The sequence below is a fragment of the Dipodomys spectabilis genome, unplaced genomic scaffold (genome assembly GCF_019054845.1).
Source record: "Dipodomys spectabilis isolate Male_0828 unplaced genomic scaffold, ASM1905484v1 ptg000175l, whole genome shotgun sequence".
Lineage (NCBI taxonomy): Eukaryota > Metazoa > Chordata > Mammalia > Rodentia > Heteromyidae > Dipodomys > Dipodomys spectabilis.
This window is the reverse complement of record NW_024870852.1, coordinates 3,715,943-3,733,586: the sequence shown is the minus strand read 5'-3', so window position 1 is coordinate 3,733,586 and position 17,644 is coordinate 3,715,943. Positions and strand designations below refer to the sequence as shown.

Sequence of the window (17,644 nt, the reverse complement as noted above, 5' to 3'; positions counted from 1 at the left end):
ATGATCCCCCATGAAACCCAACTTCTTAGTTTCTGCCATCTCCCTAGAGTATGAAGCTGGGGACTAGGTTTATGACACATCCACCACTCAGGACCAGTTAACATCCAAACTAGAGCAGACTTAAGAACCTTTTCGACTTTGTAAAAATTGCCTTATTTGTCTTCACATAGCCATGAATTGAGGAGAGAGGTATGGAGTTTTTTTTCTTTTTTATTGCCATATGTAACTCATGGGATGAGCAGCAGAAATAAAATGAGAATCGCGACGCATAAAGATGTGTTGCTGAATAGGATGACACAACCGAAGATAATAGTTCTTAAGGAAGAAATTTTCTCATCGCAGCTTTTGGGCAGTTGAGTTTGCTTCTGGAATTTTTTTCATATATACCACGTTCACACAGTAAAATGCAGTTCTGTTTTGAAATCCTACGAGGTTCAGTTCTTTTCCTGTTACTCTCCTCCTATGCTGTAACCTCAGTGTAGGCTAATTTTTCTTTTCACATTTGTTACCAGGACCCCAAATTACGAGAGCTTCTGGATGTTGGGAACATCGGGCGCCTGGAGCATCGCATGATCACCGTTGTGTATGGCCCTGACCTCGTGAACATCTCCCACTTGAATCTCGTGGCTTTCCAAGAAGAAGTAGCCAAGGTATGGTAAATGGAAATCTCAGAAGCTCTTTCTTCCTTCTGGATTTATGTGACAGTGTGCAAACACTTGGGAGAGATTTTGGATTTATGTCATATTTAGCCCAGGTTAAAATGCTATCTAAAAATAACTCAGTTGCCAAGAATAGATGCAATTTGAACACTCCCAAGTAAGACACATCTACTTTGAATTGTGTATTTTTTTTTCTTTTTCTTTAGGAATGATGCCTTTGATATAATTTCTTTGTAAAACAAAAATGTACATAAAGCCATATTTCATTTTATCTGAATATCTTAAGTCATCCTCCCTTGTCTTGGCTTGGTGCCTAGAGCGTTTTCAACTTCCTATCCATTTCTTAACTCTGTTTAAGGGAAGTCAACCTAAGCGCATTTAGTTTTTGTTGATGGTTATTAAGACAAAGTCTCACTAATAGTCCATCTACAGACCACCACCATTCCTGTAGCAGTTATTCAATTATTATATGAAATAACAAAACTAAAATCTTTAAATTAAAATTTTAAATAATAATTAATAATACTTATTTGGCTATAGATTTCAATGCTGTATTAAATATGATTATCCATTAAGGAATTGCTATTTTCCTAAGATACTGAGGATTTTTTTCAGATTCATACAGAAATAATTAGAATACAGGCACAGACCAGCACACCGGAAGCAATGAACTTCAAGAATGATGCTTCCTCTAGAACTGCTCAATTGGCATATAAAATTACTAAGCCAGGCCCAAAGAAATATAGGTCCCATGGTTTCCCTTATTTGCAATAACTAGTATATGTCTGAGACAAGCAGAAACAGTCAGATAATTTGATGTTAGGTGAAATGAACCCCAAGGTAAGGATTCAAATGGTTTTTCTTTCTTGCTATTGTTTCTAACATATTTATAAGATGATTTCTTTGTTGTTTTGTATGTCCCTCCCCTACAATATAACCCATTTTCACTGTATTTGATGTTGGTATAATTTGGGGAGGGGAGGGGAAAACACAAATTGTTTTAATCAAGCAACTATGGATTAATGGACTAAGAACATCAAAGAAGGATTAAGCAGACCAGAAATTAATAGGGTTAAGTTGAATTGTGGGGAAAAACAGGATTAGAGGGATGTGGAGAGGTGAAAGGAAAGAGTGAATTTAACCAACTCCTAATCTCTGAGAGGAAATTGGTAGTACAGAATGAAAGGAGGGAGATAAAGAAACAAGAAAAAAATGAAAAAACAAAAATTTAAATTTAAAAAATGAAACACTTAAAAATTATCTATGTATAAAACTGATAGAAGAAAAAGATAGGATGAGAGGAGGAGAGAGATAAAAAGGAAAAATTAAAAAATTAAATAATGGGATACTTATATATAGGTATAAAGAAAAAATACTACTATTATAAGCCCAAGAGTTTGTGAATTGAGTAATACATTTCTGAATTAAGTATGGACGTAACGAAGGATAAGGCTTAATAATTGATGATGGGTATATATCTGGGGTTGCAGAGCAGCAATTAAGTCACAAAAAAGGACCAGAAGGTTAAAAGATTTTAAATGCACATGCATACACGCACACACGCACACACACACACACACACACACACACTAACACACACACCTAACGTGAAAATTTGAAAGAAAGAAAAAATAGAAAACAATTTTTAATTAAAAAAATTAGGTAGAAAAACTAGTTAATTGATTTTTTTGGGGGGGGAGATCTTGTATCTCCCCTGTGTCTGTAACCAGTCTCTTGATGGAGTCTCTGGTTTGCTTGTGGTGTTTGGTTTTCCTGTGCCTTGATTGGTTTCTTAAGTCAATTTGTTTGAGCGGGCAGAAAAATGTGATCCTCTTCTCAGGCTAGTTCAGTGGGAGGGAGATCTGCTTTGAGTATCACAAAAGAGAGAGATGGCTGTTTCCTCTAGCTTGGAGTTGCTGTGATGAGGCTAGGTACTGGGTAGGGTTGAGGCCTATGAGCAATCAGCTTTTTCCCTGAAGGGCTAGCTCCTGAGACACTCACAGAGCCCATCCTGGAGCCATTCTCAGAATTTATGTTTACTGAGTTTCAATTGTCTTTTACCCCTCCTTCTGTCTAGGTTGCAGTGGGGAGGGGCAGCCTCTGGCTTGGTTCACCCAGTGAAGAAAGTCACTCTTGCAGGGGCAGAGATACCTCTGCCTGGGAAGGCCAACTTTCCCGTGGGTGGAGCTGAGACCTGCAGGTCAGGTTAGGTTCCTGTGACCCACTGAATGGCTCCTATTGTTTTCTTCCAAGGCCTGAGTTGGAGCTAGCAGCTGGAGCCAGGCCTTTGTCTGTTCTTCTCCAATGGTAGGGGACAGGCTACCTTCCCACCACTGCTCTGTGAGAAGGAGTAAGGGATGTCTTGGGGTGTACTTACTCCAGCCTCTTGGTTTTGGGGCCATCTCTGGTCTGTGATCAGCAGGATGAAGATTTCTGCTCCTTGTCAGTTCTTGCTGGTGGTGAGTAGAATCCACTCACACACCGTATCTGGTACCTTTGTCCCAAGCTCTCTCTGTTGATATGGTGGCTGCAGAGGCAGCAGCACCCACCACTGGGGACACTGGAAAGTACTCAGATCTGTCTCCTTGACCAAGCTGCCTGGATTTATCCTCTTTGGCCAAGCTGTGATGGCACACTTGGTGTGATTCTCTAGCATAGGACTGTTCACTGGAACACTAAAACTGCTTTTTATGTGAGAGCTTGTTTAGCCTCCAGCTTCTCCTCTGCCATCTTCCTCCAAGTTCTGTGATTTTTTTTTTAACCTTTGTTGCCCTGGCAATTTTAGAAGCTATCATAAATGTCTTATCCTGACCTCTAATTTGGTAATGATTTTTGGTAGTGATTTGTGTTCAATATTTTTCTAATAGACTCCTATTCCTACAATAGAATGAAAGAAATGTCAACCAGTTTTAATTTTCTAGGTTGTTTAGAAATTACACTTTCCCAATATTTTAAAACTTGAATCTATTTTCTCATTAACAACTTACTTCTATAGGATAGTTTACACGTGGGAAGATTTCAGGGCAATGGAACTTTGGGTGACAGCATTAAGTTCTTGCCTGTAACAGTCATTATTCTGACACCCCACTTTTAACAAGTTACATTGTTAACATATTTCATTCCTCCGTACATAGATAGATGGTTGCATGAATGGATCAATACAGACAAACAAATGCTAAAGGTAAATTTTTTAATTACTTTCCCAAAATATAACCTTTTTTTTCTTTTAGAGATGACCAATGTATGATCGTCATTACACCTCAAGTTAAAATATTCAATAAATGGCAGTCACTCTCAGGGAAATTTTTTACTAAGCGTGAATACTGGTCTTCTATTTCACGCCAATCTGCCTATGTTGTTGCATTAAACCTATATTTCAAATATATGCAATTTCCTTCTCTACGTGATTCCTAACCAGTTGATTTCCATAGAGGTTTTGATTCAGAGGCCCTGTAACATTCCCTATTAAGACTATATCTATAAAAAAATGTTAGCACCTGTTACTTGGTATCTCTGGTACAATTCCTGAATCAAGGAAGTATGTTCTTATGTTTTCTAGAAGCAAAATTTGTAGGGTATATCCTCCCCACTGAAAGAGCTCAGAGTTAAAATCTATAAACACTATTTTACTTATACAACTTTTTTCATACTCTACTTGTTAGTGCTGTCTCACAACATCACACCTATATTTCATCTCTTGGGCCAATGTATGTGATACCTTGAGTGATGCTGGATTTCTGTCCTTATGTAGAATACCAAACAGGATCCCATGCTTCTTTAAAATTTACATTTCTCTAAGAGAGAATGTTTACCAATGGATTCCAGATCATTCAGTTATTCAATATAGTCACAATCCCAGTACCAGATACAGAGCAGTAAAGAAAGACATTTTCTCTGACAACGTCTGAGGAAGAAAATAAATTAAGTTGTAAATGTATTGTATCTCTGGTAAAGATCTATATGGAAGAAAAAAGCCAGAGGAAAGTAAGTGTGAGAAGAAAAGGAAATTAATTCTGGCTGGTATGTATGGATCATTCAGATAATATGCAGATTAGGAAGAAGTTGCTCAGAGGCAGCTCTTTCACAGATTCTGAGAAATCTATTGGATCAGTATAAACTTAAACTGGGACTTAAATCTTCTTAAAGATATAATTCCAGATATGCGTGCTTTTTGGTCTTCCCTAAATCACTTGCACTTGAAATATTTTTTATTTTATTTCATTCTATTTTATTTTATTCTTTGGCCTATTACCCTGGCTTGAACTCAACTTGGCTTGTTGGCTTGGCTGGCACTTTACCAATTGAGCCATACTTTCAGCCTGGCTTTATGTTGGATAATTTGGAAAAAGAGTCTCATGGACTTTTCTTCCCAGGATGGATTCAAAGTGAGATCTTAAGTAGGGAGGATTATAGGTATGAGCCATCCGGAGCCATTCAGAAGCTGAATTTTTAATTTATTCCTTCAGTGAATTCTTTGGGAGAGTCATGAAGAGGAAGTTATCTTTCCACTTCTCTCTCTAGAGATGGGATTAAAAATAAAACTGCAATTAAACAACAATCATACATTTCTTACCCTTCCTGACTTATTGAGCCCTTCAGACCCTAATAGTCATTTTCCTTCCAGGAGTCTATCCTGTGAATAGGTTTTGGAAATGGGCAATTTGTTTAACATGCTCTCTCTGAACCACACAATTCAATCTTCATGCACCCTTGCTTTCCTGTGACCAATGAGAACCTTGTGTCTGCTACAACTTGGAATTTCCACATTCAAGCCAACTCCCCGAGTTGTCTGTGAGGCTGCAAGGGAGGTGGCGAATGTCACCATCCTCTGGTACTCTCCTATGCTTGGCTCTTAAGTTGTCTACTTATGGCTACCTGATGTATAGTGACATTGTAGGTATCATCAATCAAGAAATATGGATCTCTTATCAGGAAACAGAACAGAGGTAAAATAAAAATCTATACCAAACACACTACAGAGACATTCTGCAACTTCTGGATTCCTTCCAGTTCTCTTCATGACTAAGTCATGCCTAGGTCCTCCTCACAAAGCATGGCTGCTTTGAGATGTTAGGCATTTGCCTCATCCACAGGAATGTTTTTCTTCACCATGGTTACTTTCTTCTTGGCTCCAGTCCCTTTTGGTCCAGCACATACCCTTGACGTAAATACTCACATAGCTCTCACCTCTCATGTATGCTATTGTCTTCAGAATCACTTGAACATAGACTCTGACTGTGTGCCTTTTTCCAATAGTCTGGAAGATCCTGTAACTCTCCAAGCCTTGGTTCTGTCTCCTTTGAGATTCCTCCAACATGGAGGTCACCTCACTTAACTCCTGGAAATGCATCAGACACAAGAAAAACCACTAATGCAAGTTTAAGCACTGTAGGCATAGCTTTCTGCAGGATCTGAGCAAGCATATTAATAACCATATGACATGAAGTTGAGAAAGAGAAGATTTGGGGTAGTAATTGCAACCTGAAAATACACCTGAGGCATTCTTTCATAGCTGTTCTCTGGTTCCTACAAAGTGTTGTCTTAGAGAAATGGATATAAACACTTGTGTGTATATCAGGATCACCAGGGAGGCTTGTGAAAATACACTGTATTGGATTCTGGTCCCAGTAATTCCAGGATGAAGCCTGATACTCTGTGTCTTAACAGATGGGCAGATGACGCCAATGCTACTAGCCTGGACACTGTATGTGAAGGATCACCTCCTTAGAGAAGTGTGGGTTCTCTGTCGCCAGATCTTTGGACTTCATTCCAAAATTAACCAGAAAATGTATGCAAAAGATGTTAATTAGTGACAAAAGTTCTTTTCATGTATCACATGAGTCAAACAAAACACAACTATGGGCAAAGGGGCTTCACTTGGCAGCTTTTTTTTTCCATCTGGATTCATATGAAGGAAGAAAAACATTGTACTAATAAAATTCTTAGGTCCTGGCTGCTGAGCACAATGAGAAAAGTGCGCAATATTTTTTTTAAGATTTGAATCAGCATTGCCCAACTCATTTGGACATTCTCTACCTTCCAAAGCATTCATTTTCTGGGTGTCTGAAAACTGTCCTTTCCTTACTAACTACTTTTTTTGAAAAAAAAGAAATATCCATCTCCCCTCTTAATGGCCATTGTGGAAATTTTTTACAAGTTTGATTTATCTGTGCCTCAAAGTGGATCATATTCTTTTTTTTTTTTTTTTAATTTAATTTAATTTTATTTGTGAACATACTGTACAGAGGAGTTACAGTTACATGGGCAGGATAATGTGTACATTTCTTACCAAGCATTGCAGCCTCCTCCTTTGTTTATCCTTCACATCCCTTCCCAGCCTCCCCCCTCCCCCCCTAATCCCAATCCTTCTCCTTCCTCCCTCCCCCCAGCCCCCCCCCCCCCCACCAACATTGTAAAGTTCGTTTTGGACATGACAACTTGTACTTCTCATTGTTGCAACAGGTCCACCTGTATCCTTAAACAACTGGTTTTTCCCCATCTCCTCCACAAGTTATACTGACATCAAATATAGTGAAAGCAAGGGTTATACTGTGGGGGAGGGACATACAAAGCAACAAAGAGATAATCTTATAAATGTGTTAGAAACACATGCATGAAAGAAAAAAACATTAAAATACACATCTAAGGGTTCATTTTCCTGACATCACATTATCTGACCTTTTCCGCTTGACTCATACATATACTAGATATTACAAATAAGGGAAACCATGGGACCTACGTTTCTTTGGGCCTGGCTTACTTCACTTAATATAATTTTTTCCAAGTTTTTCCATTTCCTAACAAATGGGGCAATGTCATTCTTTCTGATGGAGGCTGGATCATATTCTTAATAGAGCATCTCCATGAGCTATGAAGGGAAGGAAGAGAGAATAATATGAAAGAAAATGTTTCAGATGCCTCTAGTCTCCATTTCTGTCTGTGACTGGAAAATTAAAATAATAATGATAATAGTAATAATAATAATAAAGGAGACAGATCATTACTTAGGCCAAAATTAAAAGTCAGGAAGAGTACAAATAAGACACAATGTTCTACAAACTCACCTTTCGACATTCAGCCCATTAATTAAGCAAATGAAAACCAAGCAATTGGGAAATTGCTGCTGGGGGAGGGAAATATGAGCTGTTCTGGTTGCTGGGGAAAACAAGACTGTTGCAAATTAAATATTCACCATGCACACAGGCCACAAGTTTAGCTTATGGTGGAAAGGAACTAAGCAGGAAAGGAACTCTTATTGATAATGTGATCTGAGATTGGAGATGCAGGATAAAGCATCACAAATAATAGTGAGTACTGTATAGGGACATGCGCTCATAAGCCCCTTAAGGATATGAGTACATTCCACAGTCATAAAATGTCAAGAATGGATTCATCTACTCCCTAATTTTTTTAACAAAAAGCTCGGTTCTAGATATTGGAGGTAAAGCAATAAACAAAATAGGCAGACCAGTTTCTTATGCTTAGCAGCATTCTAATAAAGGGAAGCCAATAAATCAGTGAATTGTATGAGGTTTTAAAGAGAGATAAGTGATATTAACAAAAAGGAAGTCCAGCTAGGGAGGACTCAGAAGGGCTTGTGAACTAGGTTAGTCAATCCAGTCATCATTGAGAAAGTGATACCTGACCAAAGATTTGAAGCAGGTGAGGGAGCAGGCACTGAGGATGTCTGGAGCAAGCATATTCCAAATGGAGGGAACAGCAAGTGCTAATGTCCTAAATCTAGAGGTTGCCTTGTGTTGACAGAGCAAATGTGACATGAGCAGACTAAGAAAGATGGAGAGAAGGTGGCAGCATAGAAGACAGGAAGCAACCGAGGTTACTTCCTGGTAGGGTGCTGTAAACTGTGGCTAGATTCTTCTTTTATGAGTAAGTTGGAAGCCATTAGATGATTTCAAGCTAAGGACAATGATAGTCCAACCTAATAATAATAAGCTGAAGAGAAGGATAATCATAGGATCCATGACATCACTTAAAGTATTAAAATATGTTAAACCAGTTGTCAATGACTTGGATATAGGTAAAATTCTGCAGGAGACAGAAATAGTTTATGTATATATATACATATATATGCAAATATGTTTATATAGAGAGAATATTATGAACATATGTTATGAAAATATTAAGAGAAAGAGGAATCAAACATTACACTAGAATTTTTTTCCCAAGGAGCAGGGAAGATTGGTGTATCACCTACTGACATAGGAAAAATTTAAACCAGAATGTAAATTTTTGCTTGAAGAAATAGCAAGGATTGAGTTTTGATCATGTTCAGTTTGAGATTATTAAATAATCACATCATTATTAAAGTAGAGTTGTTGAGATTGTTGGATATCTGGGCCCAAGAATTAAATGTCAAATATAACATATTAATTTGTAAGTCATTAGATATGTCAAAGTCATTTTAGTACTTAATGAAACTGAGAGATCAACCAGAAAGTGGTGTAGCTACAGAAAATATCCAAGGTATGATCATGAACACTCCAACGTGGAGAGGTAAGAAAGATTCAGAAGTAGGAGACTGAGATAGAACAGCTGGTTAGGTGGCAACCAGGTAAATGGGTATCATTGGAAGCTAGATGAGAAATGCTATTTCAAGAGAAGAAAGTGATCTCATAGTTCATGTAAGATGAAGGCCAAAACTCAACAGTTCAATCTAATGATGCAAAGATCATGGGTAGCCTTATTAAAACAACTTCAGTTGAACAGTGGAGTCCAATCCCTGATTGGAGTGAATTCTGGGCACATGGGAGGAGGCCAATTAAGAAACCTGAATAGATTGTGGGGTTTTTTTGAGAATTTATGATGTAAAGCCCAGCAGAGGAATAGAGGCATGTAGAGGGTAGATTTCAGTGGCAAGCAAAAGCCCCAGTGCCATAAGAAATCAAAGGAAAACAGAAGAAACAAGCACAAAAAGAGAATGCTGTCAAAAGGGGAAATGAGCAGAGAAACCATAACATGTTTATATGCTGGTAGGAATAATCCTGTAGAAGGAAACCAAATATTGATGTGAGTAGAAGTACTAGAACATGTCTTTGAATAGGTATATTCCATAGCCTTTCGCTCCGGACTTTAAATTATAGCTTGAGGGTCAAGTTCAGCCAACTGTTAGTTGTTTTATAAATAAAGTTTTATTGAAAGACAACACTACCTATGTTTCTGTATTGTTACGGCTGCTTTTACATGACAGAGTTTGGTAGTTATTATATAAGACATATGGTCCCAAAAGCCTAACATACTTACTATGGGATTTTTTTGGGGGGACAGATATATAAAGACAGACAGATGGACAGACAAGACAAGATGGACAGACAGATGGGATAGATAGATAAATAGATAGATAGATAGATAGATAGATAGATAGATAGATAGATAGATAGATAAATAGATAGATAGATAGATATGTCTCTCTATATCCAAATACATATATTTATTTTTCAAATTAAATAGCTGTACAGAGGAGCTTCAGCTTTTGATTGAAAAATGTCCACTGATAGAGATGATGGAAACTACCCTCATGGAGTAGAGATAATTCCATGGAGAGGAGAATGCCTCCATTTCCTCAGCAATATAGAAGCCATTTGCTAAGATTAAGGACTGTTTATTTCTCAAGCACTTTTCAGCACTAGTTACTGAATTGCTTTAGAGATCTGACTGGGAAGGTTAACATGAACTACAAAAGATAGGTCATTTACACCTATCCACAAAATTGGTGTTATTTTGAGCAAGCTAAGTAACTGATTCATCAGATCAAATTTTCCCTTGCCAATGCATTTGAAGACACAATAGTTTTCTGTTGCTTGCTGAGTTTCAGATTGTGTCCTATCTGCTGTTGGTTTAGGGATGATTCGCGTGGAAATAGACTTTTAGCTCTCTATCCTACTCCTTGAAGTCTTGCAGCCTAAGCAGGACTGTGTGTAAATTGCAAAAGGCAGATGACTGTGTGCCAAAAGCAGCAGCTCCCAGGATAGCTGCATATGCTGGCATCTATCTTCAGGTCTCAGGGACCCAGGGTGCAGCTGTTGGGAGACTACTCATTATCTGGAGAATCTCAGCAAGTCCTGAAATCAGTCCCATAAATTAGCTCAGAGGAATATCCATGTACAAAAGGGGCAAAAAAAAAAAAAAAAAAGCCTACTTTATTTTTGCATTTGACAATTGTAATTATTTTCAGCATGTTTTTTTCTTTAGGTATGATTTCATTTCTGATCATCCATGATGAAAATTGAATACCTGAAGGAGTACTCTCAGAAAGATTACATCATATATGATGAGACCAGAAATAAAGATGCCCCAGTGGCTGCACTCCCAGAGCGCCTCTCCCCCCTCCCCCCACACTTGCACCCTCCCTCTGCAGTGGAACTTAACACGGAGGTTGTCTATCACCCTAAAAGGATTTCAGATTTCAGGCTCTGACAGGAAATCCTAAATAGTTTGAGCCCACTGTTAATTACCACCTGGTATGTCAAATTTCATCCAGTTGTTTCCTCAGACTATGGATTGAATTAGTAAGTGTGAAATAAATGCCTATTGCCTGGTAGACAGAATAAGGAAAATTTGTATTTTTTAAATCTATGTGAGTATCTGCAGACACAATTGTTTTCAGTCCTTCCTTCTCAAAACACTCAATTCTCTTAAGCCCTTAGTAACAATAAAAAAAATATTCATTCTTTTTGTGCCGTCTTGCTGACCAAAAGTGAGCTGGGGATTTGGGTGTTTTAGTGAAATATAACATACCCCAAAGGGCCAAATTCTTCCTATGCCAATATATTGCTTTACAGTATGCCTGTCGTAGTGGATGAAATTTATTGGCAAATGAGATTCATCCCCACGTTCTGTACTTGAATTTTAGATGAGTGTCAGGCAGGTGAAGGGTATGCATGCTGCAAACTTTCATCTGTTGAAAATGTCACCCATTGGAATGCCTGTATGAAAGTTTAACAGTTCAAAAGTCAAAAGCTATACTTATAATAAAAAGAGGGAGAAAGGGTGACTTGGGCTTCAATCTCTTCCTTAGATAGAGATAAGTAATGCCACTGCTACTCTGAGGACAGTGGAAGAAAGTGCCTCTTGCCTTCTGTCTGCTGGGTATCTTTGCTGCGTTTGTTAAACGTGAGCTTTTTTGGACACCAGCATTCCAGGATGCCACATAAAGGAAATAAGGTCAAAATGAAGGGAAAATATGAACCTTGAGATACAGAAATGATTGTGATTTCTGACTGAGTACAAGCCCACTCCCCAGAAAATCACATGAGCAGCATCAACCCTACCCACTCACCCACCCACCTCCTAACATAGTGCTTCCTTGGCTTTCCATGCTTGGCTGCTGAGGATACTCTAAGTGTATATTATTTTATCCCTCACCTTGAAACAGGCATACAGGGGCAGAAGGAAAAACACAAGAAAAGAGAAAGGAAGAAAAAAAAGAAGGGGAGGAGAAGTGAGGAAAAAAAGAAGAGAAAGACAAATCTCAATTATTTTTTCAGAATAAAAAAATACAAAAATGTATTCGTATGTATTTTTTATCTTGAGGTAAAATATTGGGGGGAAATAGCATCCTTTTGAGAAGCAGATTTCTCCCAACAATAGTAGTTTAATCAAGCAGAGGCAGTTTAGGCAAATGCTTCCAGTGACTAAATTATTAGTAAGGATATGTGTATGTGTGGTGTGTGTGTGTGTGTGTGTGTGTGTGTGTGTGTGTGTGTGTGTGTGTGTGTGTGTGTGTTGATATTGGGGCTTGAACTCAGTGCTGGAGTGCTCTTCTTCAGCTCAAGGCAGACATTCTACCACCTGAGCCACACCAGTTAATTGCAGATAAGAATTTCATGGACTTTTCTATCCAGGCTCACTTCAAACAACAATAATCAGATCTCAGCCTCCTGAGTAGCTAGGATTACAGTCATGAATCTCCAAGGCCCAGCTCATTAAGGATTTTTTAAGTTCCTTATTAATAATTTCCCTAGTGGCTATGTAGTAATATTCTTCATTCAACAAATATTATTCGCCTACTATGTGCTTATGCACTGTTTCAATGCTGACAGTAGAGAAATAACCAAAATCATAAGAATAAAGGGTAGGCTGACAATAAACAATTAGAGTAGAGATACTGCAGTGGGAAAAAAAATAATCAAAGAAGTTCCCAGGAACTACTGGACAGTGGAATGGGTTTGGAGTTTTAAACATGCTGGTTAGAAAGGGCCATAGCGAAGGGTTACAATTTGAGGAAAATGCTGAAGAGTGGGTAGGGTGAGCCAAGCATAGCACAGGCGTGGGCCTCTGTGCTCAACATGTAGAAAGGACAGTCATGAGTCCAGTTTGGCTGAATGGGGTAAATGTACGGGAAGGGATGTGAAATATGAGCTGGAGGCAAGGTTGATGGTTGAACCAATTAATGATATGGTCACTATAAGACCTTGATCATTCTGAGTGACTCGGGAAACTATTATACTATTTTGAGACTGAGTTCTTCAGCCATATTTTAACAGCATTACCCTAGCTGAAGGAAGACAGAGGCTGGAGTATTTGAGGTTAAAGGGGTGGGAAAGTGGTTGGATTCTGAATCTGTTTTGAATTTTAAAAAAAAGTAAAAATATTTGCTGTTGGATGCAATTCCTGTCATGAGACAGAGATGAGAGCTAATGTTGACTTTAAGATTTCTTTTGGGGGGCTGGGAAGGTGGCTCAGGGGTAGAGTGCTTGCCTTGCATGCATGAGGCCTTGGGTTCGATTCCTTAGCACCACATAAGCAAAAAGAAAAAAGTCAGAAGTGGCACTGTGGCTCAAGTGGTAGAGCGCTAGCCTTGAGCTGAAGAGCTGAGGGACAGCGCCCAGGCCCAGAGTTCAGACCCCATGACCGGACAAAAAAAAAAAAAGATTTCTTTTGGAACATGTATTCATTGAGATGGTAAGCCAGTTAGGGTAGCAAAATCCAAAGTTAGGTTTAGAGCACAGAATTATGAGCACAAGTAAGACCTCTTATGTTTCTTACAATGCCAAGGGAGATCAGGAGGTGCTGAGTTCAAGCCCCAGATACCTGCATACATCAAGTCTCTATTCTATGATTTCCACAGGCAAGGGCAGTGACGAAGCGAAATCCTCAAAGGCAAAGACAAAGAATGATTCTTGGAGCAGAAGAGGGACTAATAGGATCAGTTAATGTCAAACACCCCTTCATTTTAAGGGGAAGAATTTCACTTGCCAAAGGGTTTAAAGTAAAATTGGGTGGTATAATTAAGGTAATTTAAAATGAATCGATTTCCAAATGAGAAAATGATGTTTTAGCAGAATTCAGTCATTACATAATAAGTTAATGAGGTGCTACCTGTACCTAGTTCACAACTCAATTTAAAGGAGTGAAGTTCTAATTTAGTCAGCTTTCACTTAGGAAATAAGCAATGTTACTTAACTTCCTAGAAAATGATTTCTTCCCTTTCTGTATCTGATTGATACACATCTCACTAAGGATATACAAATCTCACTAAGGAGATACAAATCTTGCTAAGTGAATACATTTATAAAATAAATCTCTTATTTTAATTTTGTCTCCTCAAATGGAATTATTATTTAAACATAAGCAGCAATATCAACTATAATTACAGAACCTACTTGTAACATAGTTTATAGTTTATAGTACACAGTACTGAGGAAGCTACAAAGAAATAATTAACACTGGGATTGGAAGGATTAGAAGGCATAATAACAAGTGTTATCATAAAAGTGAAATGGTGTGGTTGGAAGTCACCATTCCAAGAATGTTACAGATTGGCATGAAAGTTCTAGAGGGTTCCACATTTGAACATTGAATTAAACATTGCTAAGCTATACAAAGAAGCAATGATGCAGGAAACTAACTGAGATGAGAGGAGGAGGTCTCCTCAGATACTGCAAAATGTATAGATGATCAGTAGATGGTATGCACATATATGCATATCATAAATATATTAGTTATATTTATTATAAAATATTATATTTGAGCCTCACAATGACATAAATGATGTAAACCTCATAAACTTCTCATTGTGAAAACTTCAAGTAAGTGTCTTTCTCTTCAACTCTGACAAGAATATTCTTTTGGATGATCTTTATCCATTTTCTGATGCTATAATAGAATACCTGAAACTGCAACCATAGAATACCTGGAACTAAATAATTTACTAAAAAGTTTTTTTAAGGAAGTTTATATTAACACTTTCTAGAGACCAGAAGTACAAGATTAGAAATCATATCTAGGAAGGACGTCCAGAGCTGAAAACATGATAGAAAAGCTGGTGGACCAGCAGGTGCATACAGAGAGACATAAAGAGAGTCTTCATTATCAAAATTCACTCTCATAGTAACTAATCCAGTCCCATGTGAATGAGACCTCTTTTACTCCTGGGAAAATTAACCCAGTCCTCCCAGATCCTCCTCCCAAAGCAACACTAACCTTTCTTACTGACTTAATGAACCCATTCCCCGACACCATCACAATGGCAATTAAATTCCAGCATGAATTTCAGGGGGAAAAAATATATCCAAATCACAGCCAGGGGCTTTCCTTTTTTCTATTCAACAGTTCTCTTAGCCTTCATTTTAATTTGGCTTCACTTCATTGATGTTTCCCCCATTTGGCAGAAGAACAAGTGTTACCAGGACTAGAGACCTACTAGATCTCCCACATTTCAACAGTGATTCAAAAATGTGGGTCCATGTACATCTACCTACCTATTTATAACTATTTGCTATCTATCTATATCTATCACATATATACATATATGTTTATGATGCACACACATGTATGTTATACCCACATATATGTTCCATACATATACATTATGTGTGTGACTAACACATACTTCAAATTTAACAAATGTTGATATTATGATATAATTTATTACTTTTAAACATACATATACATTTAAAAGATTACATCGCTTTTCAGTGGAGGTTAAATCTGTCTAGGCTGTGATTCTTTTTTTTTTTTTTTTGGTCCGGTCATGGGGCCTGAACTCTGGGCCTGGGCGCTGTCCCTCAGCTCTTCAGCTCAAGGCTAGCGCTCTACCACTTGAGCCACAGCGCCACTTCCGGCTTTTTTCTTTTTGCTTATGTGGTGCTGGGAAATCGAACCCAGGGCCTCAGGCATGCAAAGCAAGCGCTCTACCAATGAGCCACCTTCCCAGCCCTAGACTGTGATTCTTACTGATCTCATTACATGTTTCACAAAAAGCAAGTTTTACTTTGAGGGGTAAATAGTAATACTGTATCTATTTTTACATGATTAGGGGATAGTGAACTAAGGCCTGAGGGCTAAATCTAGCCTACCATCCATTTTAAGAGGAGAAAAAGGGAAAAATGCAAGAAAGCAATGTATATCCTACAAAATTAAGAAGAATGAGAGAAGGTATAGATAGGGGAGTGATGAGTGAGAATGTTGAAAGGGGTGACACTGGTCAAGATATATAGTATTCATAAACTGCCTTGTCAAATGGAAACTCCTTTGTGCAATCACCTAAAGATAATAACAAAAAATAAAAATAAAATAGCCAGTCAATATCTGTGGCCTAGGACTGAGTCACAAAACAAACACAGTCTAGCCCTACTTCCACAACAAATATTAGTCCAATATTAATCAGACAAATAGACTAAGTCAAAAACTATAAAGATGGTCATTATGCATGAAAAAGGTAAAGTCATCAAGATGATATAATGATTTCAAATATGTATGGACCTAACCTTGTAGGACCTAACTATAGAAAAGAAAATATTAATAGGCCCAAGAAACGATAAAATGTGATATTTAATATTATGGTACCTGAAGATGTTATTGCACTGAGAAATCCATTACAACAATACTACATGATTGATTGTCTCATGTCATTTTCACATAGAAACAAACTTTGGCTCATAGTATTTATGATGTGTTGAAAACTGTCATTAAGAATGGATAGGAAGTTGATGATTTAGCTCAGTGGAAGAGAAAGTCCTGAGGTCAATACTCAGCTCTGAAAAACAGAGTGAGAGAAATAAAGCAAAGTTAGAAAGATAGGAGAATCTGAATGTTGATGTCTCATGCTTGCAATCCTAGTTACTTAGGAAACTTGAGATATGAGAATCATGGTTCAAAGACAATGTGGACAGGAAAGTCCATGAGACTCCTATCTCCAATTAACCAAAGGGGAAAAAAGGCACAAGTGGAAATGTAGTCAAGTAGTAGAGTGCTAGCCTTGAGCAAAAACACTAGGAACTGCACCTAGACTGAGTTTAAGCCCCAGATGGGCACCACAATAACAACAAAAAATGGACAGCGATTAAGGGAGAATAATAAGGATGGGACAAATTTGATCCAAGTATATCACATGCATGTTGCCAATATCACAATGGAGTGCCTTTGATCAATGACTTATGTTAGTGATTTTTTAAAAGAATAAATAAACACAGAAATCAGAAGAAAACTGAAATTAAAAAAAAAGAATGGCTGTAATGGCGTAATCCTAGCCAATTACTTAGGAGGCTGAGACTTCCTGAGGAGCACAGTTCAATGCAAACTAGAGCAGAAAAGTCTGCTAAATTCCATCTCCAAACTCAACAGCAAACAGCTAGACTAGAGATGTGGCTCAGGTAGTAGAGCAGTAGCTGTAATTAAAGCTGAGCACATATGAGGGCCTGAGTTCACAGAGAATGAGGAAATCACCCTTCATTGTAGGCCTGCCAGTTTTCATTTTCTTTGAAGCCAAAGAAGATCCTTAGTGAGAGAATTTAGCACAAACAACTACTAGAGCTGTGTTTATCATTTAAAATTACCTAATTTAGCCACTTTGGCCTGACTAGCAAAGTAGAAAGATGAATACATGTTGTTCTGTTCAAAATATATTTACCATATTGGAAACTTTTCTGTGACTCCTTTTGTATTTATAATGTAAGGAAAATAGTAAAATGTGTTCAGTTACTGAAGGTAGTGTAGCAGTTTCCTATCAAAGCAAGGGAAATAAA

At 37.8% G+C, this 17,644-nt stretch overlaps 1 protein-coding gene across 2 annotated transcripts in view; it reads left to right on the top strand.

Moving 5' to 3' along the window:
* Positions 1-17,644, top strand: part of Plcb1 (phospholipase C beta 1) — a 631,005-nt gene that overhangs the window by 415,264 nt on the left and 198,097 nt on the right. For both annotated transcript variants that reach the window (XM_042694512.1, XM_042694513.1), the window contains exon 4: positions 513-650. In XM_042694512.1, the coding sequence (XP_042550446.1) occupies positions 513-650 (138 nt within the window). The remainder of the gene's footprint in view (positions 1-512; positions 651-17,644) is intronic.